The sequence below is a fragment of the Dromaius novaehollandiae genome, chromosome 3 (assembly GCF_036370855.1).
Source record: "Dromaius novaehollandiae isolate bDroNov1 chromosome 3, bDroNov1.hap1, whole genome shotgun sequence".
In the NCBI taxonomy this organism is placed as follows: Eukaryota; Metazoa; Chordata; class Aves; order Casuariiformes; family Dromaiidae; genus Dromaius; species Dromaius novaehollandiae.
The window spans coordinates 80,165,586-80,189,386 of record NC_088100.1 but is presented as its reverse complement, the minus strand read 5'-3'; the positions used below and the strand labels follow the sequence as shown (position 1 = coordinate 80,189,386).

The 23,801-nt window shown below is 36.1% G+C and overlaps 1 protein-coding gene across 3 annotated transcripts in view; it reads left to right on the top strand.

Moving 5' to 3' along the window:
- MAP3K21 (mitogen-activated protein kinase kinase kinase 21) overlaps positions 1–23,801 on the top strand; it is a 43,791-nt gene that overhangs the window by 8,077 nt on the left and 11,913 nt on the right. For 2 of the 3 annotated variants that reach the window (XM_026117289.2, XM_026117288.2), the window contains exons 2-5: positions 11,670–11,850; positions 16,912–17,060; positions 17,770–17,945; positions 22,101–22,341. In XM_026117289.2, the coding sequence (XP_025973074.2) occupies positions 11,670–11,850; positions 16,912–17,060; positions 17,770–17,945; positions 22,101–22,341 (747 nt within the window). The remainder of the gene's footprint in view (positions 1–11,669; positions 11,851–16,911; positions 17,061–17,769; positions 17,946–22,100; positions 22,342–23,801) is intronic. The other variant, XM_064509247.1, reaches the window with a different exon arrangement.

Genomic DNA, 23,801 nt, shown 5'->3' with positions numbered 1-23,801 from the left:
GTCCTCAGTTAGTGTTTTGAGGTGGCTTTTTATTTTGAATGGTAGGACTTCAGATGACAGCATTTGTAATACCAGTATGTTAAACAAGATTTTTTAGCGCTACTTGGCTGGATTTCTTTTAAAGCTGTTGTCCTAAAGATTCGATCACATACCTGCACACTGTGAAAATCCTACTAAATACTTCCATAGAAGTCAATTGTAAATTAGGCAGCTAAACACCTCCCAATACCTGCTAAAATTCTTCTGCATTTCTGGTCGTTCTCGTGAACAGTGAGAAAGTAAGATTGACCGCTAACCCTAACATTTGTGAGATGAGGTATTGTACTTAATGCAAAATGAGATTGAGATTTGGGCATTGACAATGTTAGCTTAACATTGGAAAAACTTGAGATACAACTGCGTTTTCAATTTGGGGATTTTTTCCCCCTATTAGGACTGCAGGCACACTGAATGTGGTTGGACTGTCTTACTAATTTTTTAAAAAAATCCATTAAAAAGTTGTATTATGCAACCTCAAAAGATTAGAGAAGTAACATTTGTATTACCGCACTGTATTTGGATGTCGAATGCTGCTTTGTGGCTTCTTTGACCTTAGAAGATAATGGCTTTTTGTTTGCAGCCTGTAAGTTTTCTTATCACTAAGCATAAACTTTCTTCTAAGTGTGCTTCAGTGTAGCAAATTCTGAAATAAAATGGCCTTGTACAATGAGTATTTGCAACATGGATGACTTCTGTCCTTGAATTTTTATTTTTGATAATCAGTTAAAATTAGAAGCATTGAAATTTAATTCAGTGATCTTCACTAGTAATGCTTCTAAAAAGTTCAAAGATTTTTTATTTTTGAGTTTTGTTTTTTTTTGGTTAGAGGTAAAATTATGACATTGAAGTTGAATAAAAATATAGCTAATATATTTAATACCAAATTATTTGGCTATCTGTCTTTGTGGTACTGAAAAAATAGTTGGTGCCATAAATTTAAATTTGAGGAATGATTAAAACTGATTTCACCATTTTTGCCTTGCTCACCGTGTTACTGAAAGCTTACCTCAGATCAGTAACTGCAAGTAAGTGGATGTTTAAGTTTTGACCCACTTATCTGTGACTTCAAGATGCAGTAATATATGGTAAGATGAAAAACTTAAGTATTTGTATAAAGTCACCACAGAAGTATTCTTCTTTCGTGGAGTTTCCAGCCAAGTTGATCCTTTTCTGTCTGGAGTCGTAGCTCCAGTTAAATCAGTCCTGGATATACTAGCATTGGTTGTATAATCATGCTTTGGTCTCTTCATAGCTACTAAAATCTGTGTTTTGGCAGGTGTGCTGTTAACATGAAGCTGATAAGACAGCCCTCCCCCTCAAAAATGCAGGAGTAGCTGCTTCATTAATGTGGTTTGTTATTGGACAAATTAACTCTTGGTAATGATTATTCCTTAGTTCTGGGTGTATGAGTAGTTCTTGATATATATATATATTTTTTTGGTATTATTATTATTTTTATTAGGATTAGATATTGCTGCTGTTCCCTGAAAGTCATTGCCTTTATTTCCTCATGTATAAGAAGAAAAAAGTTAATTTTTTAAACTCAGCACTGAATATATATTACAGTAATTACTGAATGAAAAGAGCAGTCTTTCCCTTCTCTTTTCTCTTCCCAGAGAAAAGAAGTGCTGTCAAATTTTGTGGAGTCCTAAGTTTTCATTTTAAAACAGGTGTTTTGCCCTTGTTATTAAAAATTAGAGTTCTTAAGAAATGCACAATACAGAGGGGCTATTCCTCAGCTATAGAGAAGAAACCGTAAGGATAGAAAGCAGCGATCCTTTTACCACCTGCTTTCCACTGCATCACCATCCTTTCACCTCACAAAATTATATAAAAACTTGTTTCCCTCCCTCCTCCCTCAAGTTTTGTAACAGTTTGAGTTGGGCAAAAATTGTTTTAAAGTAATGTCTCCTTTAACACTGCCATGTAAAAGAAGTTAGTTTAATTTTAATCTGAAACTGACGACTTAAGTCAGAATTCTTTATGGAATACAACCTATTAAAATTTCTCCCAGAAATGATATTAAAGGAATTTCATATTAACTGATGAGTTACTTCACAAAGCGTTTACCAGAGTTTGTTTGAATTCTTGGACTAACTTTTCATGGTAATAGGCATCATCCAAGGGACAGACAATTTTTTTTTCTCTTCATTTTATTCAACTGGTTCTTTTCAACAGTATATTTAATCAAAAGTGATTTTATAATGGAAAAAGCAGCAAAGCTGATTTGTATCTTTACATCTGTGAATACAATTAGATGTAAAGTGGTTAGATCTTAATTCTGAAATGTTGCTTGACTTTTCACTTACTGTAGCACACACTGGCTTCGTTTAACAGCTAGCTGCTCTATGAGGCTTTCCCACCTAACTCCAAACACAGGTTCTACCCCCTCCCACGGATCAGTGGAATCAACTCATCTCTGGCTGCATAGTCAGTAGACCTGAGTTAAATCAGCCAATAGATCCAGCAGAAAACTATTCTAAACTGTTTTCTTTCCAGGCTTAATTTCCACTCAGCTGTCTGGCTGGTTGAGTCTCCCAAGACTACCTATATGCTAGACTCAGGGGGTGGGGGGGGTGGGGGGAAGGCTGTGAAGATGAGTGGCTGTAACTGGAGAGGAGATTAAGATATGTATTTTAGTGACAGATAGTTCTCATGGTTTTGGTTGTGACATCAAACTACACCCTGATACTTCAGTTTGGTTAGTAAGTCATCCTTAAGCGTATAATGTGTTTTCATTATATACGTTTATATTGAACTTTTCTAGGGTTTTTTAAATTTTGAAGTGCTATTTTTGTGCATTGAATAACATTCTAATTTTCACTCAGCACGTCAAATGCAGCATGATATAGGTCACAACTAAAATATGAAATAACAAGGAAGTACATAATTGACGAGTGTAATACGTTAGGATCAGGAACAGTATGCCAACTATGTAAATACCTGCATGCATTCAGAAGTTGTGTATTTTCCTGATCAGTCTGAAATATCAAATTACATAAAACGATGTTCTATTTTCTTCAAGAAGATAACAGTGTAAATACAAACCAAAATTATCATTTAAATTAAATATTCTTGCTTGTTAAATTAGATCGTAAATAGGTGATTTGACTAATGATAGATAAGTTTGCTTGTCTTAGTTCAGTCCTGAAGAAAGGTAACCTCTGCCAGCTTTTGCCCCAGATGGCATTTCCAAGATTACAAGGTTTAGTTGCATCTCTTCTGGTGAATTCTGTGTATTGCTTGGCATATATTGACTTTGTTTTCAAGGGAATGCTAAGGTCTTGAATTTGGGAGAAGGGAGGTAACTAGTAGTTTTTCTGAAAGTACCACCTGGAGGAAGCTGTACCTCATGCATTATATACTGGCTGTGATTCTCCTTTTGCAGTTTGAGTATATTAGCTCTAGTATGCCTTGAGTTTTGTTTTTAGGAATAGGAAGGAGTTGCTAAATTTTATATATTTATATGTATGTATGTGTATGAATATATATTTGCTGCAACCTAACACAAATGACATGTTAAAGAATGGGTGAGCACTCTTTTTGTTCTGTAGAGTTTGAAACTAAAAGAATTTTTAGCCAGGAATCACTGATTTACCACCAAACTAGTTCTGTCTGGCTCTTCTTTCTAATATCCCTGCATTTCAGTCACTCTTTTTATTGTGTAGCTCCTTTTAAAAATCAAAGCAAGCAAAGAAGAAAGAGCTTAAAATTCACTTAAAAAACAAAGTAATTGTGGGTGTTTCAAAAAAATGTGGAAGTTGCTGGTAGGCGTAGCATACCTGGGAGTGTTTTGAGTTTTAAAATCAAGTCTCAGCTGTGACTGATGTCCAGGTAATTGTAAAATTATGGAATAATTGCAGTAGTGAGGTAACTTTTCTTAAATGTAGAATTTAAATAGGAAAACTAATGTTAATACTCTTTTAACCAAAGAGAACTGGAGGGCATTTAGCATACAAGCTGCTTTTGATCTTTCTAATGCAGCATCCAAATCCTGCATTTTCTGAATTTATTGTTTAAATGATAATTATTTGAATGTTAATGATAACTGATTCTTACTCCTGTTGTTTTCTCTTTTGGCACAATAGAAAATTCTGGTTTGTGTTACAGAACTACCTGAACAGCAAATAAAGCATAGATGGTAGGCAGTAAAGTAACTCACAGCATTTGCAGCCTGTGCCAATAACTTGTTAAAACTGCTTCTTTCTCTCAAGTTTCCATTTGCCCAAAGTTGCTTTAATAATGGTTATTAAAGAAGTGGAGAGGGAGTGAAAAGTGGTGATGCAAGTTATGTTGAAGCTGTCGAAATCTCTCATCCCTCTTCCTCTTCTCTCTCTCTCTCTCTCTCTCTATCTCACTCCTTTTCCTCTCCTTTCTTTCAGACAGTCAGATGACTGTTTCTTTGTCATTCTAGTGCTTTGACTGTTTTCTTGTGCCACGCATCCCACTATGGGATGTTTTTTTCCTGCGGGGCTGGTATGTGTTTGTCAATTCTTTCTATCAAGGATTTTTCCTGACAAGTCTCACCATGTTTTGGCTTTCCAGTTGGTAGCACTTTCTTCAGGACTTTTTTAAATACATGTTGGCTGGAGTGAGGTAGGGTTTTGTTTTGTTTTGTTCTTCAAACTGGAAGTTTTTAAACAAATACTTTTAAGGACTATCTTTTATGAAACACTTTTAATTTAGTATGGAAAAATAAGAAATTATGTCTGCTGTGAATGGAGGCAGGAGATGGAGGAGCGCAGTATTCCAATAGTAAAAGGTAGAGAAATGCCTCTTGCATATGTAATCACTGTTTAAAGGATGAATTGCTTTGCTGATGGTGACCTCTAGATTTAATCCAGTGAGATAAATGTAATCGGACAGATATAGATACAGAGATGAGGTTTTAGCCCTTAATAGTTACTATCCTGAAAACCCGTAGGAAGAAAGCAAGGTGTCTAAGCAGCAGTACTGTATAGGCCGCTAGTAATATATCATCTGTGCGTGTATTAAAGATATTCTAATGAGTTAAAGTGTCCTAGGTAATTTGCAGTTTAAATGCTTAGTGTAGTAGGGTATGGCTTCTATATGCACTGTTGAAATTTTAATTTCTAATTACGATTGGAACCAACTAAAAGCTCCAAATAATAGAGAAAGGTCTCTTGACAAGGTGCTGTGTTTCTGGAGTACGATGGTATTAACTGAACAGGCAACATGTTTACTAAGTTATTTTTCTGCCTTATAGTTTCCAAGAAAAGATACAAGGTTGCCTTGCTGGTTTTGTTGCATGTTGATTTAGTGAATGAACAGGAACCAGATTCACTTGCAAACAGATTGACAGGGAACAGACTAGGTGGGGAGGGGGACAGTAGCAAGCATTGTCTGGACAGTCTTTACTTGTAAGTAGAGGTATAAAATATAACCTTTTAATTCTCTTTCTGGTATTCTTTAAGAATGACTTTATCAGTGGTAGTAAATGTAGTGTCACGTAGACAAGCTTACCTCTAATCACATTAACTTAAATAGCTGTACTATTAAACAGCTTGTATTTGCAAAAAGCATAATACCTGGCTATTTAGTGAACTATAGATAAGGTAGTAAGAAGCAGTTACTGGCAAGTGAGTCTAACTTCAGAGAATAACGATGCTTAATATTTTGTTTAGTTTTAGTAGCAACAAAATAGGTGTAGAGAGCATAAAGAGGATAAAAGGGATAGAAGAGTCTTGAGTATTTTTTTTTAATCTGAGCACTGAAAGATGGTTTGCATTCAATATATCTATGTTTTATATAAAGTGTTCAAACCTTTGACTGTTTCCCTCAAAACATTTTTTATACACACTGGCTTAGATGGCTGGTAGCTGAAAATGATCAATCGCAAGTGCTGGAGTGCATTATGAAATCAAACCATTTTTAATTACTTGTAGTCCTGGGATTTCAAGAATCTTGTCAAAGGAAAGGTTGTATTAAATGGAGACTATGGGACTGATACTAATGTTGGAGAAATATAATGGACTGCATATTCTTAGTAACAAAAACAGAACTGTAAGACTACAGGAAATAACCACATGAAGAAGTAGCATAGAAGATCATAGTGCTAGGTGGAAGTTTCCTGGGTGTGCTGCTAAATAAAAGCTCTATCCAGGCCTCCCTCAGGCTTACTGTATATACTGTTCTTTAAGATGCATACATTTTAAGAAATAGGATAGAAACTGAGGCAAGAAAGTGAGCTTTTTTGTTTAAAGCTATACTTCAAACAAGAATGCTTGCTATTTAAACAAATGCTTGCAATTTCTTTCCAGACTTTCAGCTTCGTACTGAATTTAGGAGAGCATGTATGTACCCCGAGACTTTGATTTGTCCAAGTATGCTCTTTCCCATTATTTTTTTTTTCCACTTATTGCCCTGAAATACTTCCCTTCAGGATAACATTCAGTGCATTCAAAATAAGGATCCAGTCCTTTCTCTGCATTTCTGTAATAGTTTGGTTCCTCTCCTATTCCTCACTCTTGTTTTTAACAGGTACCAGTGTCCTGCACCCAACCTTCAGTTCTCTATTTCTTTGAATACAGCAGTTCATAACTCTCACTCCATTTTTTGCCAATAAAATTTTAACCCAAACTCACAAGGGAATGGAGCAGAGAGAGCAAGTCTTTTTCAAATATCTGTTCTGCTGCTTTATGCATCCCTAACTTAAGCTGCTGCAGTTAGTGTCACCTTTCGTTCTCAGTAGCTTAAAGTAAGTGTTATACTCTGTGGTTGCCAGAGAGGTGGGAGTTTGAAGATGGAGTGAGAGAAAGGGAGAAAAAGGTAGGAAAGGGAATGACGTAAGAAAAGGAGGCTGAGAGCAATTGGATGGAATTTTACTGGGACTTCTGCCTCCTTGCATAGCCCACATTCTGCACCCTCCCTGACCGAGAGCTGCTGTTGTATGGGAACAATAGTGGTTCTGTAGATGTTGCTGATTTTGTTCTAATTACAGAGGAACACAGAATTGGAAAGTACCATCTGGCTCAGCAGATCCAGTTCCATTACAGTCTTGGGTAACTGCGATAGATTTGGTTTTAAAACATGTACAGAACATCTTATCTGCAGAGTGTTACACCATAAAATACTGGCAGTACGCTACAACATTTGTGGTAAAAGACTCCAGCTGTAACTATAATAATGTAGAAAAAGAGCAGGAAAGATTAATGCTATTGCTCTGTTTAACAGGAATATATGCTGGATTTTATGTCATCCTTTGAGGGGTAAACTGTATTGTACACTGCAGAGGAGAGATGAAAGTAGGCTGGAGAAAAGAGGCAGTGTCTTGCAATGGAACATGAATCTTACACATGCACACACACACACCTATAGCTCCAGATCTAGAAATTAGTTTAATTGTGAGCATGTAAGTAAGACAGACCAGTCAGGGCTCCGCTGTTATTGGTAAGAGCACCAGTGCTTTATACCTACATCCTGTGTCTAGATGTGGCAAATTTCTGTTCTCAGAACTGTTCTCAATCTCTGTTTAGCCTAGCAGACAAGCTAAGCTTTTCTTATCTGTCTAAATAACATAGACATTACAGCTTCCTAATTATTCTACTTCCATTTTCTGCATCTGCTCCAATTTAAGTTCCTGTTCTTGAACATACATGCACAGTTCTAGTGATCTAGTATGTCATTTGAGGTCTTATGCCTTTTACAATAGTAATGATACTTCCCTGTTTCTACTAAAAATGCCTTTTTAATGCATTTTAGATTTACGTGATCTACTTTCGCAACTGTGTGAAGCTGCTGTTTCAGTTCTCCTTCTGTTAGCCAGCATATCCAGACCTTTCTTCTTCCTTCACCTCCACTTCATAGCAGTAGATTTTATTATTGATCCCTTCCAACCTTGTACATTTTCTAGCATGATGATCTGGTCTTCTTCAGAGTGGGCAATATCTTCTGACTCTGCTGTTTAGTTCTTGAAACACACCTTGTGCTTTTATCTGATTGCTAATGGGCCTGTGGAACAAACATGCTTCCTAATAGAGAGCACTAATCATGCCTTTTTGTGCTGGTAACTAATTTCTTGAGATCTTCCTTTATACATCTTTATTCCACCTGTATCATGAGACTTTCTAAAAGGCACTCGCATCTGCTCAGGTCTGGCACTTCGTTGCTTTTTAAGAAATTAGCTATCAGGAAAAAATGGGATTAGTGTGACATAACCAATTTGTAAAGTAACTCTGCTGTAATTTATCCTGCCTTCTGTATGACTTAATGTCTTTAATTATTGTATTCATCAAAGTCTATTCAAGATGATATTTAAGTCAGATTAACATGTCTACAGTCGCATGAATATAGATAATTATTATAATAAAATATAGAAAATGTTTTTACTCCTCTTTTATCACACAGTACCATGATTTTACCAATTGATTAAAGTGGTTGATAGTAGGTTTACATTTTTTACATTATTAGGCCTCTCCCCAGAGGGGGGTTGACTTCCTGAGGTCCATTCCAACCTAAATTATTTTATGATTCTATGAGCTACTTTTTTCAGTGATCCAGGATGAATAGTACCTGGATTTCCAGGTTCTTTTTAGTCACATTAAGCATCTTAAGAGTGTAAGGTCTGTTTATCTATATGTTTAAATAGCAATATCTTCATTAGGGATATTGTTAGACTCCTTGTGTATGCTTGCTGCACTGTTAAATATTTCTTTGATTTTTAGGACATGCACACTATCATAGCTACCAATTTCAGTTCAATTTTACCACATAGTTATTGTATCTTTTCCATTCTTTTCTCTCTATGACTTAAAAATTTTTTTGTTTTTATGTACAAGTTGCTGGTTTATATCTCATGGAATTATTCAGAATAAGATGCAATTCTCTTTGTTTCTCAACTGTAAATGGTGGTGGGCATGTGCCACCTCTTATGTTCATGCAGTCCCTGTATCCCTAACATTTTTGATACTATGATGTTAATAAACTCACCTGTGCCCTGATCTAATTGCAGGAGGGCAGAGTCACAGTGGGAGGCATTTTAAATAAGAATCGAGTTGAAAATGGCGTAACAAGTGGGAAACATGTGCAGCCTTAAATTATTTATTCAAATGTTTCTGGCTGTAGTGCACACAGTTTTTGAATGAACTGTGGCAAAGTAGCTTTATCACATCTGACTTACTTTGTAGTCTCATTCTCTGTTAGATTTTGAATCATTCAGAAATATCTCTGGTTTTGCTTATGTAAAAATAAATAAGATGTACATATGATTTTCCTGTACTTCTGCCTTCCTAATTTAATTCTTTTTTCTTGCTAGGTTTGAATTTATTTTCAAAGGTTCTTTGTATTTCTCCTTTAATATTTTAGCCTGTTTGCCAGCAGGAGAGCATGATGTAAATATGAGCTTTACTCTGTGAAAATATAAAGTCTGAAAAAGTTTAAAGTAAACCAGAAAGTGCTAACCTGGCTCTTACGCAACTTAATACTGGAGGTGTATTGGACTCTGAAAAGGCAGTTTGAAGGATTTTTTTAAAAAAGCCACTGCAAGCTGAGTGAAGAGGCTAAGCACAACACTGTAAAATTGACATTACCTAAGCTAACAAGAACTGAGAAGTTGCAGGAGTCGCAGAAGGAAGATACAGTAAAGGTTGCTATGTTACTGCAAGGGAAGCACTTACTAAGCACTACTCAGCTATGCTGAGCATTTTTATTTCCCAGCTGGGTAAGTAATCTGTGCATACTATCGCTGTTTTCCTGACTACCAACCGGAAACGGAAACTTGAATTGCTAAGAAACATTGTCCCTTTGTAGGATGAAACTTGGCCATGTGCCAGTTATTACCTTTTGCAAGACTGAATGTTTTTGGTTTCGGTCACATTGACTGACAAGGAATGTCAGGAATTCTGCTGAACATGTTTGAAATGGAATAGAAAACAATAGGTCTTTCATTGAAATCTAAAAGAATAAAGACTCTTGCATGAATTTAACTTGTTCTGTTAGTGCTGACTGTGGAGCTCTTAGATTGTCTATACCATTTTGGCCCTCATTTCTGTTCTGCTGTGTTAAGAAGCTTGTTGAAAAAGGAATCTCTGTTCTGTTATTTTATCTGAATTTGACATTATTTTTGAAATACTTGTAAGAGTGTAATTAATCTGTACCAGTAAAAATTATTTCTTGCAATTGCAACTACAAGGTTATCAGTTTCTTTCCTCTGTAACGCAACGTAATTCTTCATCCATTCTTTTTCTTAGTGAGTTCCCTTATGCTGTGTTTTGCAGTACGTATAGTGGGAAAACATTATATACCAGTGACTCTTTTAATTTGTAATTTAACTTTTGATCTCTGTCCCCAGAGATCATTTTAACAGAAAGTTAAAACTCACAGTTACTACCATTGACAGTGACAACAGAAACAGAATATGGGATTAAAATTTGTGGTAGTAAGGTCACAATGATTCTTTGTACTTGTTATCTTTCTCCTCATGAGCTCTAAGACATGATTAGCCAATTCTCCTCTCTCCTTTTAAAGCCATTTTATGAAGCTGTGTTACAACATTACCAATAAGGTGTTAAGATCAAGTCAGATGGAAGTGAATGCACATTGTAGAATTCTGCATCAAAATAGATGATTTGCTCTCTAACATCCATGAAGTGGATATTAATGTAACATGGAATAGATCAAAGTTTGGAGTCCCCTTGCTGACCGTGAACTCCTACGGCAAGTTTACTTCCCTGATATAGTCTCCCAACCTCTAGTGATTTGTGGCTCAGGATTTCTTGAACCTGAATCCACTCTTGATGGAATTGTTCTCTGTGAATTTGTGTAGGTGCTTTTTAAATCTATGTAAAATGATAGTATTATGTCAAAAAATTCGGAAGTTTAAGTATGTATGTGTTGCGTGAATGGCTGCCATGTGTGTCTTTGACTCTGGGCTAATTTGGTTGGATGTTGCCCATTCCTTGTGCTGACAAATTGCGAACAATTGTTCCCTATAACTTTCTTTATGCCATACATGATTTCATAGATCCTTTTCTCAGCTGTTTCTTTTCCTGGATGAAAAGTCCTAGTCTATTTAACCATTTCTTGTAGCTGAGGACATGCTGATCTAAGCATTCTAGCTGTGTCCTTCTCTGTGCCTCTTTCAGGTTTTATTATGTCCTTTTTGAGATGGGAAGGGACCTGAATTGTGTGCCATATTAAAAATAGACATATACAGTGACACGGTGTTTCCTGTTTTATTCTCTAGGGCTTTCATAAAAGTTCTTAACGTTTGGGGTATTTTTTTGCTGCTTCTCTTAATTTTTTGTTACTCCAAAATCTCCTGCCAAAGTGAATAACTATTTTGCAACCTGTCATCACCTGTGGGATGTTAGAATTCTGAGATTTTTTAATCTTATGTGCTTTACATCTGTTACACTGCATTTCTTGTACTAGTTTAATGTCTACTTACAAGTTGTGGAAAGAACTCATAACATTGTACATACTTTTCACTTTTATTACTCAGAATATCTTATCTTCAGTAAACTTTCTCATATTTATAAAAATTTCAATAATATTTTCACAACATTTAAAGTATAGAACTATTTGCAAAGTACAAATTGTATGTGAAAATAACAGAACTAGATATTTTGAAATATCAACACCATTGCCATAATTTACAAACTCTTTTGCAGTTCTGTTGCTAGAGAAGATGGAACATGATGACATTTGCAATAAAACTTTGAAGATTACAGACTTTGGTCTGGCTAGAGAATGGCACAGAACAACCAAAATGAGTGCAGCAGGAACTTATGCATGGATGGCTCCAGAAGTTATCAAGTCCTCCCTGTTTTCTAAAGGAAGTGATATCTGGAGGTAAGAAGTTTGTCTACCAAAGGCCATGTTGAATAGAATCATTTTGAGATTTTTGAATGAATTTTTATTTGAAATACTTTTAGGTGTTTTCCTAGAATGTTGCCTCAGCGTTTGGCAATTTCAGCAGTTCCAAGAAGCATACTAATTTCTCAGCATCTACTTCATTTGATTTACCTTTAGTTATTCATGCCTTATAAATTGGGGGAAGGAGAGGGAAGATAGCAGAGAAAAACATTTTGAAAAGAAAGCCTGATCTCAATAAGAGAAGCCTTTCAAATACCTATTGGTTAAGATACCTAAGTATTTTACCTGGACTCTTGATATAAAAGGCCATATGCTCTTGATACATAATATATGGTCTATCTTGTAATGATATGTTTGCTTTATATTAGGTCTTTGCAAAGTCTCATTGTGCATAAAGAAATGGGACCAGCCAGTTATTACACTGTGTGTCTGGTAAACAAAAATAAGTTGCAAACCAGAACTGCGGCGTATGTTAACTTAAATCAGTGTTATTTTTTCAGGAATCTAGGATGTGATCATGTATAAAAGGGAACAGCAGATCTAAACTTTTACATTTAGAGACTGTGTTTCCAGTAGCTGGAATGAGGAGAAGTTGTGTTCAGCACATAATTGTTTTAACTTGCTCTCTAATTTGGAAGGTGGGGAACTCCTTAGGTTAAGTTTGTGAACTTTCCATTAAAGACATTCTCGTACATCATATAAATAATATGACTCTTAATACTGATGCTATTTTTGAGTGGTGCAGTGTAGGATACATGTATTGTAGAAAAGTAACTTAGATTTTATTTTCAATTTAATTCTGTTTTCTGAATGGGGGAAAGCAGTGCTCGCACAACAGGCTTTAAAAGCTGTTGTGCCTCACCCTGAAAAGTCTACATTTACTTAATTTTTGAAATGTTTCCTCTCTGGAGGATCCAAAGTAGGTATTCAGGGAAGGAGGAGAGGACTGTAATCTGTTTTCTTATACCAACTTATGCATGTTCTGTGTGGTATAGTTCTCAAATAGGGTCCTATTTTGTTTAGATGCCTGCTATTCTACAGCATGAAGTAATACTTTTGATATTCTCAGGATGATTCTATTCCTGTACTACTGTTTTGTGACACCCCTTTTATGTGTCTTATGCCTTGAACTGATTTCCCAGCATGTTGTTTACATCAGTTTGAGCAGATGACTGGCTCAGAAAAGTCATTGGTTTCTTTCTTTTTTTCCCCCACTCTCTTTATTTTTTCTTTCTTCCCTTTTTTTTTTTTTTTTCCTTTTCTTTTGTGGGTTGGAGGTTGGGTGTAGGCGTTTCCCTAATCAGCTGTATTCCATGCTTAATTACAGGTCCTGTCCAGTCTTGTTGCTGTGATTTTAGGTATCTGAGGGGGTATGCTTTGGTGCAATTGTTTTATATTCTACTGCAACATTAGTTTACATTTTTGGAAACTACAGTATTTCTCTTCTTCGCCTTCTCTCCTGCACGCCTCTCTTGTAAAAATGTAAGTATTTAGTTCAATGATGGAGTTCTAACAGGAGAGGTTTTTAAGTAGAAAGGCTGTGTTGTACAGTATAGTTTAGTCCTTCTTGGCTTCTAAAGATTTTCTGCTTGCTGCACCTTGATCTATTCTGTTGCTTATCTTTACTCTCTCTTTAAGAGAAAAGCAAAAAAAGATTGTGAATCTAGTAATACCCTGAATATCGGACTGCTTTTTATTTCAGAAAAGTTCAGCTTGCAAAATTGAGTAAGGGCTTCCGTGGGTCAAGAATATGATATATTTGAGGAAAGATCTAAGCTGAAGCTATATATACTGAGTACTGAGTCTTCAAAAGATGAGTTCTCATTGAAAAACAAAAAAGTTACCAGCAGTTCAGGCTGCTCAAGTCTGATCACACTCACAAGTAGTGTTCCAGAACCAGCCAGTGCTGGGGAATCTCATGGCAGTACTTTAGTACAGAGCCTTGCAGGCTACATTTTCTCAGGTGCCATCCTAAGTAGCAGTACTGGTGCTCCCCAGGCCGTGCATGTGTACTGCTTTGCTTCCCAGACAAGAATTATAGGTATTCTGTTGTTGTTCTTTGGAATATACCTCCACATTTCCAAACTAGAATTCCAGTCTTTCACCCCTACCCTTCCATCATTCATCACACACTTTCTAGTGGTATGTCAGTCTTGCTTTGGTGTGTAAAGCCAGAAAGTGCAAATATGTCCACAGACTTCCAAGTGATGATGGTGTGTTTCAGCAGTGGCACTTAAGTAATCCCTACCTCTGTTGTACAAGATCTTATCAAAGCCGGGAAGCACTTAATGTACAGCAGAATTAACAGCTGCTTTAGCCTGGCACGTTTTTATCATATTGAAGTGATTCATGTAACAGTGCTTGGGAATGTCTGATTTAGAAAATGTGTTGTTGAATAATATAAACTTGGAGAACCTAAATTACCTTCAGTTTGATCAGCTTTTAAAATGCGTAGAAGCATCAGGCTATTACTGGAATGAGAAATAGTAAGGCTTAAATTACCTTCGATGGTAGGAAAATAAATTTCAATAATGAAAATATTTACTGGAAGTGTATTAGTTTGTGGTTTAAAAATGTGGTTTAAAAGGAAATAAAATCAAGTGATAATGACTATATTCTTGGTCTTTTTCTGAAGATGGAAAAAGAGATGGCTCTTGCTCATTTTAAAAAGCTATTTCTTAGAAGCTCTGTCACAGTATACATAGGATGACTGTACGTGGGCTGGTGGAATGTAATGCACAAAGCAGCTGCTTCCATAGCTGTGAGAGTTAATAAGTAGTTGTTATCCTAGATAATGATAGACTAGCACTTCCCAAGAACTCAGGCAGGGTAGGACTAGAATGTTTGTAGGGTTTTTTCCCCACAGTTCTGGCTCATGATACTTGATGTTAAGGCCTTGTTTTCATTAAAAGAGGTCCTTTTAGGCTCTTACTGTGTTGGTGTGTTTAAAATTTTGCAACCACCTTTTGGTGCTGTTGAATGCTACTTAGCATTAAAGGTTTGAATTCTGAATATAATTAAACCTAGTAGAATGTCAAAACTCCTTATGAAAGATGGTTTCTTTTTAGTTAAGTTTTTGTTGTTCTGCTTAATTTTAGAAGTCATGCTAAAATATGTATAGAATAGTCTGAACAATGAGATTCCTTGAATTAAGAGTAGTATGCTTTCAGACAGAGCTTAAGACTTGTACTTTCTCTAAACACACAAGAGGAACTACATGTTCAATAGAATTCCTGAATCATATATAAAATGTGTATGTACTGCCAAAGTATTGAATCCAATATTGCCAGAAGTACCAATATTTTAAAATAATATTGGAATTTATGCTTTTCTCTCTTCCTTCAAGCATGCAAGCAGGTGCATAGATTAGCCTAGAAAACTTTTTTGGAAACCACTTATTAAGGAGCACAAAACTTCTCTTGTGTTCAGAAATGATATGTTTAGGAGTACAATGTATTTCTCGGCTTTTGATCAGTTATTTACACCATAAATTCTATATTTTTCTAAGGTTTTATGGCAGGTAAAGCTTCTTAGATAAACAGAACACCGCTGCTCAATTGAAATTGCTTGCTATATAGTTATTGCTCACATAAAATTGTTTGTTCTGTCAGTACTTGTGTAATGTAATGTCCTGTTTTATTATTAATTAAGGTGATGTTGTAAGGTCTTGTACAATGCTGCAAAAGGCGAATGATGGAAAAAACTTCACTAGTGTGTTCACATCTGTAATTGGGGTTGTATTTACTAGTGATAATGTTGGATACAAAGAGGTGCATAATCCTTACCTCACTAGGGCTGTATGCATTTCTCCTTATGTAGTGGGAGACCTTGATCCAGTTCTGTGCAACCTACAGGCAGTTTCTTTACACATCTGGAGAGGAAGGGCAAGAGCAGTACTTCGTGTTCCATTTTTCTCCCTTTGCCTGCTCACTTCACTATTCAAAAACAACAACAGGCTGCCCTTTTTTCCTGTGTTCTGCACAGAGTGGTTCCCTGCTGGAAAAGTAAAAAAACAAGTAATAAAGTTAGCCTTACAAGTAAACCAAGTAAACATGAGGCTTATATTCCAAAAGGGCTAATCCCTGCTTTCACAAAAATGGCTGTGAAAGTTATTGATTTCAGTGGTACTGGAATAGGAACCCCAAAGTTGAGCAACAGCAACTGGTATGCTGTCTCAGCACTTGAAGGGGTTTGGATTGTTTGAACAAACAGTGTGAATACAAAGCCAAAGAGGTGAAAGTAACACCCTGCTTTTCTTCTGGATTGGAGAGCGTAGCAGAAACACTTGTAATTAATGTTGCTGCAATAGAACTTGCTAAGAGTTCTGTATCTGATGCTCAGAAAAGATCTGTTCGCACCATCACCTTTCACTGGAGATATGCTTTATTTTTTTTTAGTATGGTGACATTAGTTTTGTATATTTAAGCATTTCTCAATCCTGTAGCATCTGCTGTGAGAAGGGAAAAGTTAACAGGCCATTTTATATCATGCAAAGGATTTAGAAATGCAAACTTCCAAACTGCCATTTTTTAATCAAAAAAAAATTAGCGTGTATGTCTAGTTAGACTGTTGTGAAATGTTTGAAGAGGAGTATTGCCTGAATGCTCTGCTGTGAGTTTTGGGAATTTTGTTTTTTCTTTTCTTTTTTTCTTTTTTTGGTAGGGAGAGGGTTGCTTGTTTTCTTGTGGTTCAGACTTGTAATTAGAAGTGAGATTTACATGATACTAGCATTTATATAAAAATAGCTCTAGGTAACATTTTGAATAGGAGTTCTCTAGAATTTTTTTTCCCAGTCATGAAGTGACAGTGAACAGGGTAGGGGTTTAAGCCAGTCGTCTGGAGTCATGTCCAATTTGGCTGATCACTATTAGAGGCAAGATGCAAGATGACTGAAGAGGAATAGATTCTTAAAGGCTTTCACCTTTGACATGGGAAATCCTCATGGATTCCAGGACATGGCTGGACAGATACTTGTTTGTTCTTGATTAAAGTGTGTCAGTATTCACAAAATAAATGTTTAATAATTGCCTTTTGTAGTTATGGAGTGTTGCTGTGGGAACTGCTTACAGGAGAAGTTCCTTACCGTGGCATTGATGGACTTGCTGTGGCTTATGGAGTTGCTGTCAATAAGCTTACTTTGCCCATTCCATCCACCTGTCCTGAACCATTTGCAAAACTAATGAAAGGTATCTATGTTGTTTCTTCCTATCTATTCAAATAATTAGATTTTGGGGGTATGTATCCTTTTCGAAACGCAAAAGTGTTTTGTTTTTCTTTTCACAGCCGTCCAATGTTAGAGACATCTGAATGTATTTCAGAGCAAGTCGTACAGTATTACAGTATAGCACTTAACTTCTTCAGTGGTGACTGAGGACACTTTTTCAGTTTATTGCCCTGATTTCCCTTTACACTCAAATTGCATTAATTTTCATAAAATAGAGAATATGCTACAGAGCAATACAAAATCAAGACTAGAATCCCAAGGGGAAGAGCCACAAGTGCCATTTTTGCTCATTGTTTCTTCCTGAGTGCCAAAAATGTTTGTGAAATTCTCTAGAGAGAAATAAACATTGCTAATGTCTATTTCCTTGTGTGCGATGAATTTCTTTAACTTTTGGTTACATAAGAACCCCATTCTATGTAGTACTGTTAGTTTTAGTATTTCAGAATCTAAAGGCAGAGATGAAAAAAGTGACTATTCATATAAAATGAGTCCACTGAATATAGGTAGGTAAATGTCACTTTTTTAAAATGGGAATGGATCTAGGGAAGCATTGTGGATAACGGGAATGCACTACAACTTGAAATACAGTAGCAAGGAACTTGAAATTCATGTATTTCTTCAAGAAGTTCTATGTATTGTTAAAAACTGATGAGATTTTTGATAAATTCTAGAATGCTGGGAGCAGGATCCTCATATTCGACCATCGTTTGCCTTAATTCTTGAACAGCTGACTGCCATTGAGGGGGCAGTTATGACTGAAATGCCTCAAGAATCTTTCCATTCCATGCAAGATGACTGGAAATTGGAGATTCAGCAGATATTCAATGAATTGAGGACCAAGGAAAAAGTAAGTTGATTTTTCGATTTGCAAAGCAGTGAAGGAAGGATATGTGTATATGTGAATTTATGTGATGTAGCAGTTTTTAACTTTTGAATTGTAACTCGTCAAAATAATACTAGAAACCTGATTTAGTAGCTGAGGTACACTTGAGACAATAACCTACACGAAAGGGGAGGACTTACTCCTAAGTTAAATATCAAACAGATTGTTAATTTAGTTGCCTGATTTTGTTGGTAGATGTACTGTTTTTAAACTCCATTAAAGTGTTTCTGGCCATTATTTTAAAATATAACTGCAACTGTCTTGCAACTAGCTTACTTTGGAAACAGGGACTGCTATTAGTGGTCCTCTCAAATTTCAGACAGCTTTGCTTTTCTCTTTTCCTCCTTAACTGAAACAAATAAATATATAGTTCTGAATGCCAAAACTATAGTTAGGGTATTTCAGTTGGGGCTGAAATGCTAAGTTTGACTGGAAGCATAAAATTATTGTAGTAACAGAGGGCTATCATGGCTCACTCAAGGAGTTCAGACAATTGAAAGCGTATAATATTGATCTCTCTCTTTTTTTTTTAATGAGATAGTTTGGGAAATCTTGCCAGATATTAATAAGATCAAGTAGCTCTTAGGCTCATGAATCAGTAAATCCAGTTTCTCTTGTTTGCTATCCAGGTTCCTATCATTGATCTTCTTTCCATATTCTTATGTGATATATTTGTGCTAAACGAGCGCTCACTGTGATTTCTTTTTTTCTGTCATTTAGTTATTTTAGCATGTTTTTAATTACCCCTAGGTTTATATTTTCCTTTAGACAACTTCTGTAAGTTGCTGGTTGGAATAGGCCAGGTGTTCCTGTGTGTCCCTGTTAGAAATACTTTTAACAGAAGGCAGTTCCCTTTGCTCCCCCCCCCCCCCCATATAGTTATTGCCAGGTATATTATATGTTTTTTGATATTTGTTGTTATTTTTCATAAAGCGGTAATAGATAAGAAGAGAATTAAGTTGCAGAGACTCATAGAGAAATCTAATTAAGATTTAGTCCCTTTAAAAATTTTGGACAAACACAAACCAAATCCACATCTCTCAGGTCATTGTCAGTAGCCTCAGCCCCTCACCTGTTCTCCTCAAACTTTACCAATGCCAATTTGTGGACTATTGGCTGGTGACGAGTGAGACATTATGGATCTACTGTAATATCAATAGATGTGGTATCGGAATTTATTTATCACCACTAAGATTGTAGTATCCTCAATAATAATCTTTCACACTTACCTATCTGCCTTTTCTCCCACCCTGTAGTTTCCCCTCTTCCATTTCAGTTTCCAGAGCTGGGCAAGTTTCATCTGTATAGTGTCCTCTGCCTGCAATGGGCACATGAATTGCTAGAGCTGAGCTGTGTAGCTGTCAGCTCTCTTACTTTCCAGATGGGTGATTGTCCCCCTGCAAGGAGTACAGGCTTTCCATTTTACTCGCTGTGGGGTCTGCAGCCACTGTGTTCGCTTGCTGGAACTTGCCATAAGGCCTAGCTCTCTTCTCTTCCCCTCCAACAACTGCTTAAATGCCCCTTTCCTGCTGTTTGCTTTGGGAGCAATTGTCACAAGAACAGGCATAACCATTCAGGTGTGTGTTTGTTTTTTGGTGCATCAGTCCAGACTAAGGAGATTTCCTAGCAAAGAAAATCTCTTGACTAAATCAAGGTGAGAAGAAGAGAAGTTGGTGCAAAGCTTTGTGGGAAATTGTTTTTTTGTTTTAGAAGTGGATTATGCTTAATTGGGGGAGGGGAAGATAAAATCAAACCTATTTCTCATATGCCAAAGTAAATGCATCTCCAAAGGCATCTGCCCTAATTAGGTAAACTTGTTGAAGAATGAAAACATGTAGCTTTGACTTAGAAAAGGCTTTCATGTGTTCATGCTTATTTAATTTGGCACATTACCAATTTTACTGAGAGGTACTAGAGAGAAAGTTGTGTCTGTGAAGTATTTATATAACTAAAAATAATAAAAAGACCTGCATAGAGTCTCATGCCCTTCGAAAGAGGCACTTCTGTAGCTGGAGGAATTTCCTCAAGGGCTTGCTGTAAATGAGTGATGGTGACACCCACTCCAAGGAAAGATCACAATCTTCTTTTGATGAATGTTGTTGAGCAACTTAAATATAGAATTCTTTCCTAGCTTCCTTATAATGAGTGCTTTAATTGTAGAGTGGTGTAGAAGCATTGCATAACTAATTGCAGTAGGTCTTTTTTTAATTAGTTTATTTGGAAAAGAGTAAATACTAAGACTGTCAATGAGGAAACATTGTTACATCATCTATACTGTCTTCCTTTTCAATATAGGCCCCCAGTTTTTGCCTAGTTACTGAGCCTTATGTAACCTGGATTGGAGGATAATAAGAGATGGATAAGTACTAGTGTCTCCTAATACTTCATAGTAATAAACATCTTCTCTCTTTAAACTCTGAAGTATTTTTATTCTAAATTTGAATTCATGTGGCTTCTGCTTCCAGCACTTGTTTTAGTTTTGCCATTTTTGACTGGACAGGAAAGGGAGAAGTGAGGATTTACAGTATTCCCTTCTAAATGAAGTGATTAAATATCTTATTTAAAAAAAAAAAAAAAAAAGGGGAACCCCCTCCCCCTCACCTTATTTGCTGAAGACAGGCTCCTCTGAATTACCAAGAGACAGAATTGCCTTTTGCCAGAGTGTGTATGTTAAGCAGACTGGATTAAAAAAAAAATAAATCCATTGGAAGAAGCTCAGTTTAAATTAATAAATCAGAAGTCTGGTTCAGAGCTAACCTGTCTTTTGACATCTGTAGTCATTTTGGCAAGAACAGAGAGAGTTTTCCCCTTGTTCTAAAATATCCAGCTAGTATAGCTCATTAATTTATTCATGACCAAGTGGGAATTGAAAGAGCAGAACACTGGTTTTATGCTTTAAATTCATGAATAAAAGCATAGTAGGAGATAAGGAATTCTGCTGGTTTATGACCTTGATGGATACTAATGACGAGAAGTAGTCAGTCTGCTCTAAAAAGTAACTATAACAGTGAGGGAACAAATGAGGTTTTAGATGGGGGGAAGGGATTCTTATATATCCTGAACTCTTAAAGTAGCTTAATTTTAAAATTTATTTTTATACTTCTAATTGAATTTCAGTTTCTATCCAGGTAAAGTTTACACAATTGTACATAAAAATGAAAAATTATCTAATGAGAGAAACATACACTGTTAGTCATAATCTAGCTCCTCCTTTTCCTATTTCCTCTTGTATTTACAGTACTGACTATGCTTCTGAATAAGTCTGTTTTGTGTATAATATGCCCCATAGTATGATGGCACGTCTATTTAAATTTGAGATATATTTTAACACATTTTGAAAGTTGAGGATTTAGATCATTTTAAGATGGCAGCTTTACAGCTGTTTGCCCTTGGGTTTTATGTCCTTACACTGAAAAATGAAGTAGCTTCTTCACTAAAGTTCCTTCTTCTCTAAAATAAAAAAGGCAGAAAAATAACCTATTCTAGGGAAAGTACATTTGGTGTAAATCAGTGGTTAGCAGCTGGTTGGTGTTATACAAATACTTGCTAGACTTTAATTAAGAAACAGCTGTATTCTGTCTTATGACTTGCTTTTTCCTGTTACACTGTTCCTCATTAATTATAGTACTGATTGTTATTCTAGATAGGGAAGTGCTACCTAATACATGCCTGAAAATGGGAAAGGTTAGGAGATTTAAGATAAAAGCATTCACGTGTAGTGGTGAGGATGGTCTTTTCTGTGTTAGTCCGTAGGAGCTATCTAACAGCAGCCTTCATGCTATATAAATAGGGAGAAAGTCTCTGAAGCAAAGGACTTCCTGCCTAACAGAAGATGTGCCCTAAGCCGATAGTGTGTGATTGCATATGTCTCCATTGCCTGTGCTTACCTAGTGACTGAAGTTATATGGCTAGAAGGAAATCTGTATAATGTTTGTGTACAGAATAGAGAAGCTCTTTGTCTTACACAGAATGGAGGACTGTCAGAATGTCATATGTGCATGTTAAATGTATATAGTGCATCATCAGAATAGGTAAGAATTACAACTTGCTGTACACTTATCCCATAATACAACTGTTCCCATTATTATTTAGTTTCATTTGTGTAAATTTTATTTTCAGGAGCTACGATCACGAGAAGAAGAGTTGACAAGAGCAGCTCTTCAGCAAAAATCTCAAGAAGAATTACTTAAGCGCCGTGAGCAACAGTTAGCAGAACGCGAGATCGATGTACTGGAGCGTGAGCTGAATATCATGATATTCCAGTTAAATCAGGAGAAACCCAATGTAAAGAAGAGGAAGGGCAAATTTAAAAGAAGCCGTTTAAAACTTAAAGATGGACATAGAATAAGTTTGCCTTCAGGTTTGAGGGGTTTTTTTCAGTTCACAATATATATTATTAACTAAATGTGCAGGCCCAGATTCCATGGTTAAAATGTTCAGTATGGGCTACTATTTTAAGTCATTGCTAGGGTCTTCTAACATAATAATGCGATGGATATGGTAAGGGTTATATAGCTGCATTTTGTTTTTTCTTCCACATATCATATTTTGTCGAATAGTCTTCATTTAAGTTGGAAGAATCTTTCACCTGACTCAGAAATCCATTTTATCTGAAGAGAAGGGTTACTAGATTGGGAATCAAGAGATTTGAGACTGGTTTGAAGTTCTGATGTCTGCTATCTCTATTTTTGTGCAGATAGAGAAGTACCTTCTTATCGCCGCCCAGAATTTTCTAACATGACCAAATATTAATGCTGTTTGCCCTAAACTTGCAAGTATCTAACGAAAAACCACACTTTACAATGACTAGAAGTTTAGGTGTCGTGGGTCCAAATCTCGTGCTCATTGCAGTCACAAATACAATGCAGGGGTTACGATCTTTGCCTTACTTCTTGGAAGAAAACACTAATAGCAGCAGAAGGTGTCATTTCAGACTACAAATGTAGTAGAATTTGAATGTTATAGCATTTAATTCCACCCAGGGACACATTAAAATCCTGCCTTTGCAAAGTAGGTTTGTGTTTGTAGAAGACTGGTTTGTTTTAGTGTCAGTGCCTGTTTTAGTGGAACTTTATTAATGCTGTCACTAGATGGCACTATGGAAACTCAAGGGTTATGCAAATAATTGGAAAGCCTTCACAAGGGTACTAGCATCCTGTGGTTGATGGATTTCCTTTCAGTGGTTTCCAGGTGAAGTCTCAGCTTATTACTAATGCAGTAAGACCTTAATGCTGCACAATCATAGCTATCTGAGCATTTGAAAAGGGCAAAGAATGTGGTAACATTTAGGGTACTGTTTCAGTGCTAGTAAAATAGGTTTATTTTTCCTTGCTTAAAAAAAAAAAATTACAAAACAGTCACACTGCAGCCTCACAGATAAACATGTTAGCCTCTTCGAAACTAGTCTATGGTGGATCACAAGCTTTAAATTAAATGTTTGATCTTTTGTTTCCTGGATCTACCAATGTTTAGCTTGAAAAAGTGATAAAATCAACAGTTTTATTTAGAATACCACTTGGCTCTGTGTTTTCAAGAACTATCCAGATGAACTTGTCCCTCTGACAGCTCTGTTGTAAGAATAGCATACGATCTAATTGCACTGTTGATAGGGGTTAGAGAAGCATATATGTAGTGCTGTAGTTCAGTATTGTGTTTTTCTGACACTTTGATAGATTTTACTTCTTTGTCAGTGCTATTTTTTACATTGTATATGAAATACATGTAACAAAGGCAAATCTGATTGCTATGAAGACTGCTATTCCCTGACTATTTAGTGCAAACTATAGTGCATATAAGATCAATATAAGTACAGTCATGTTT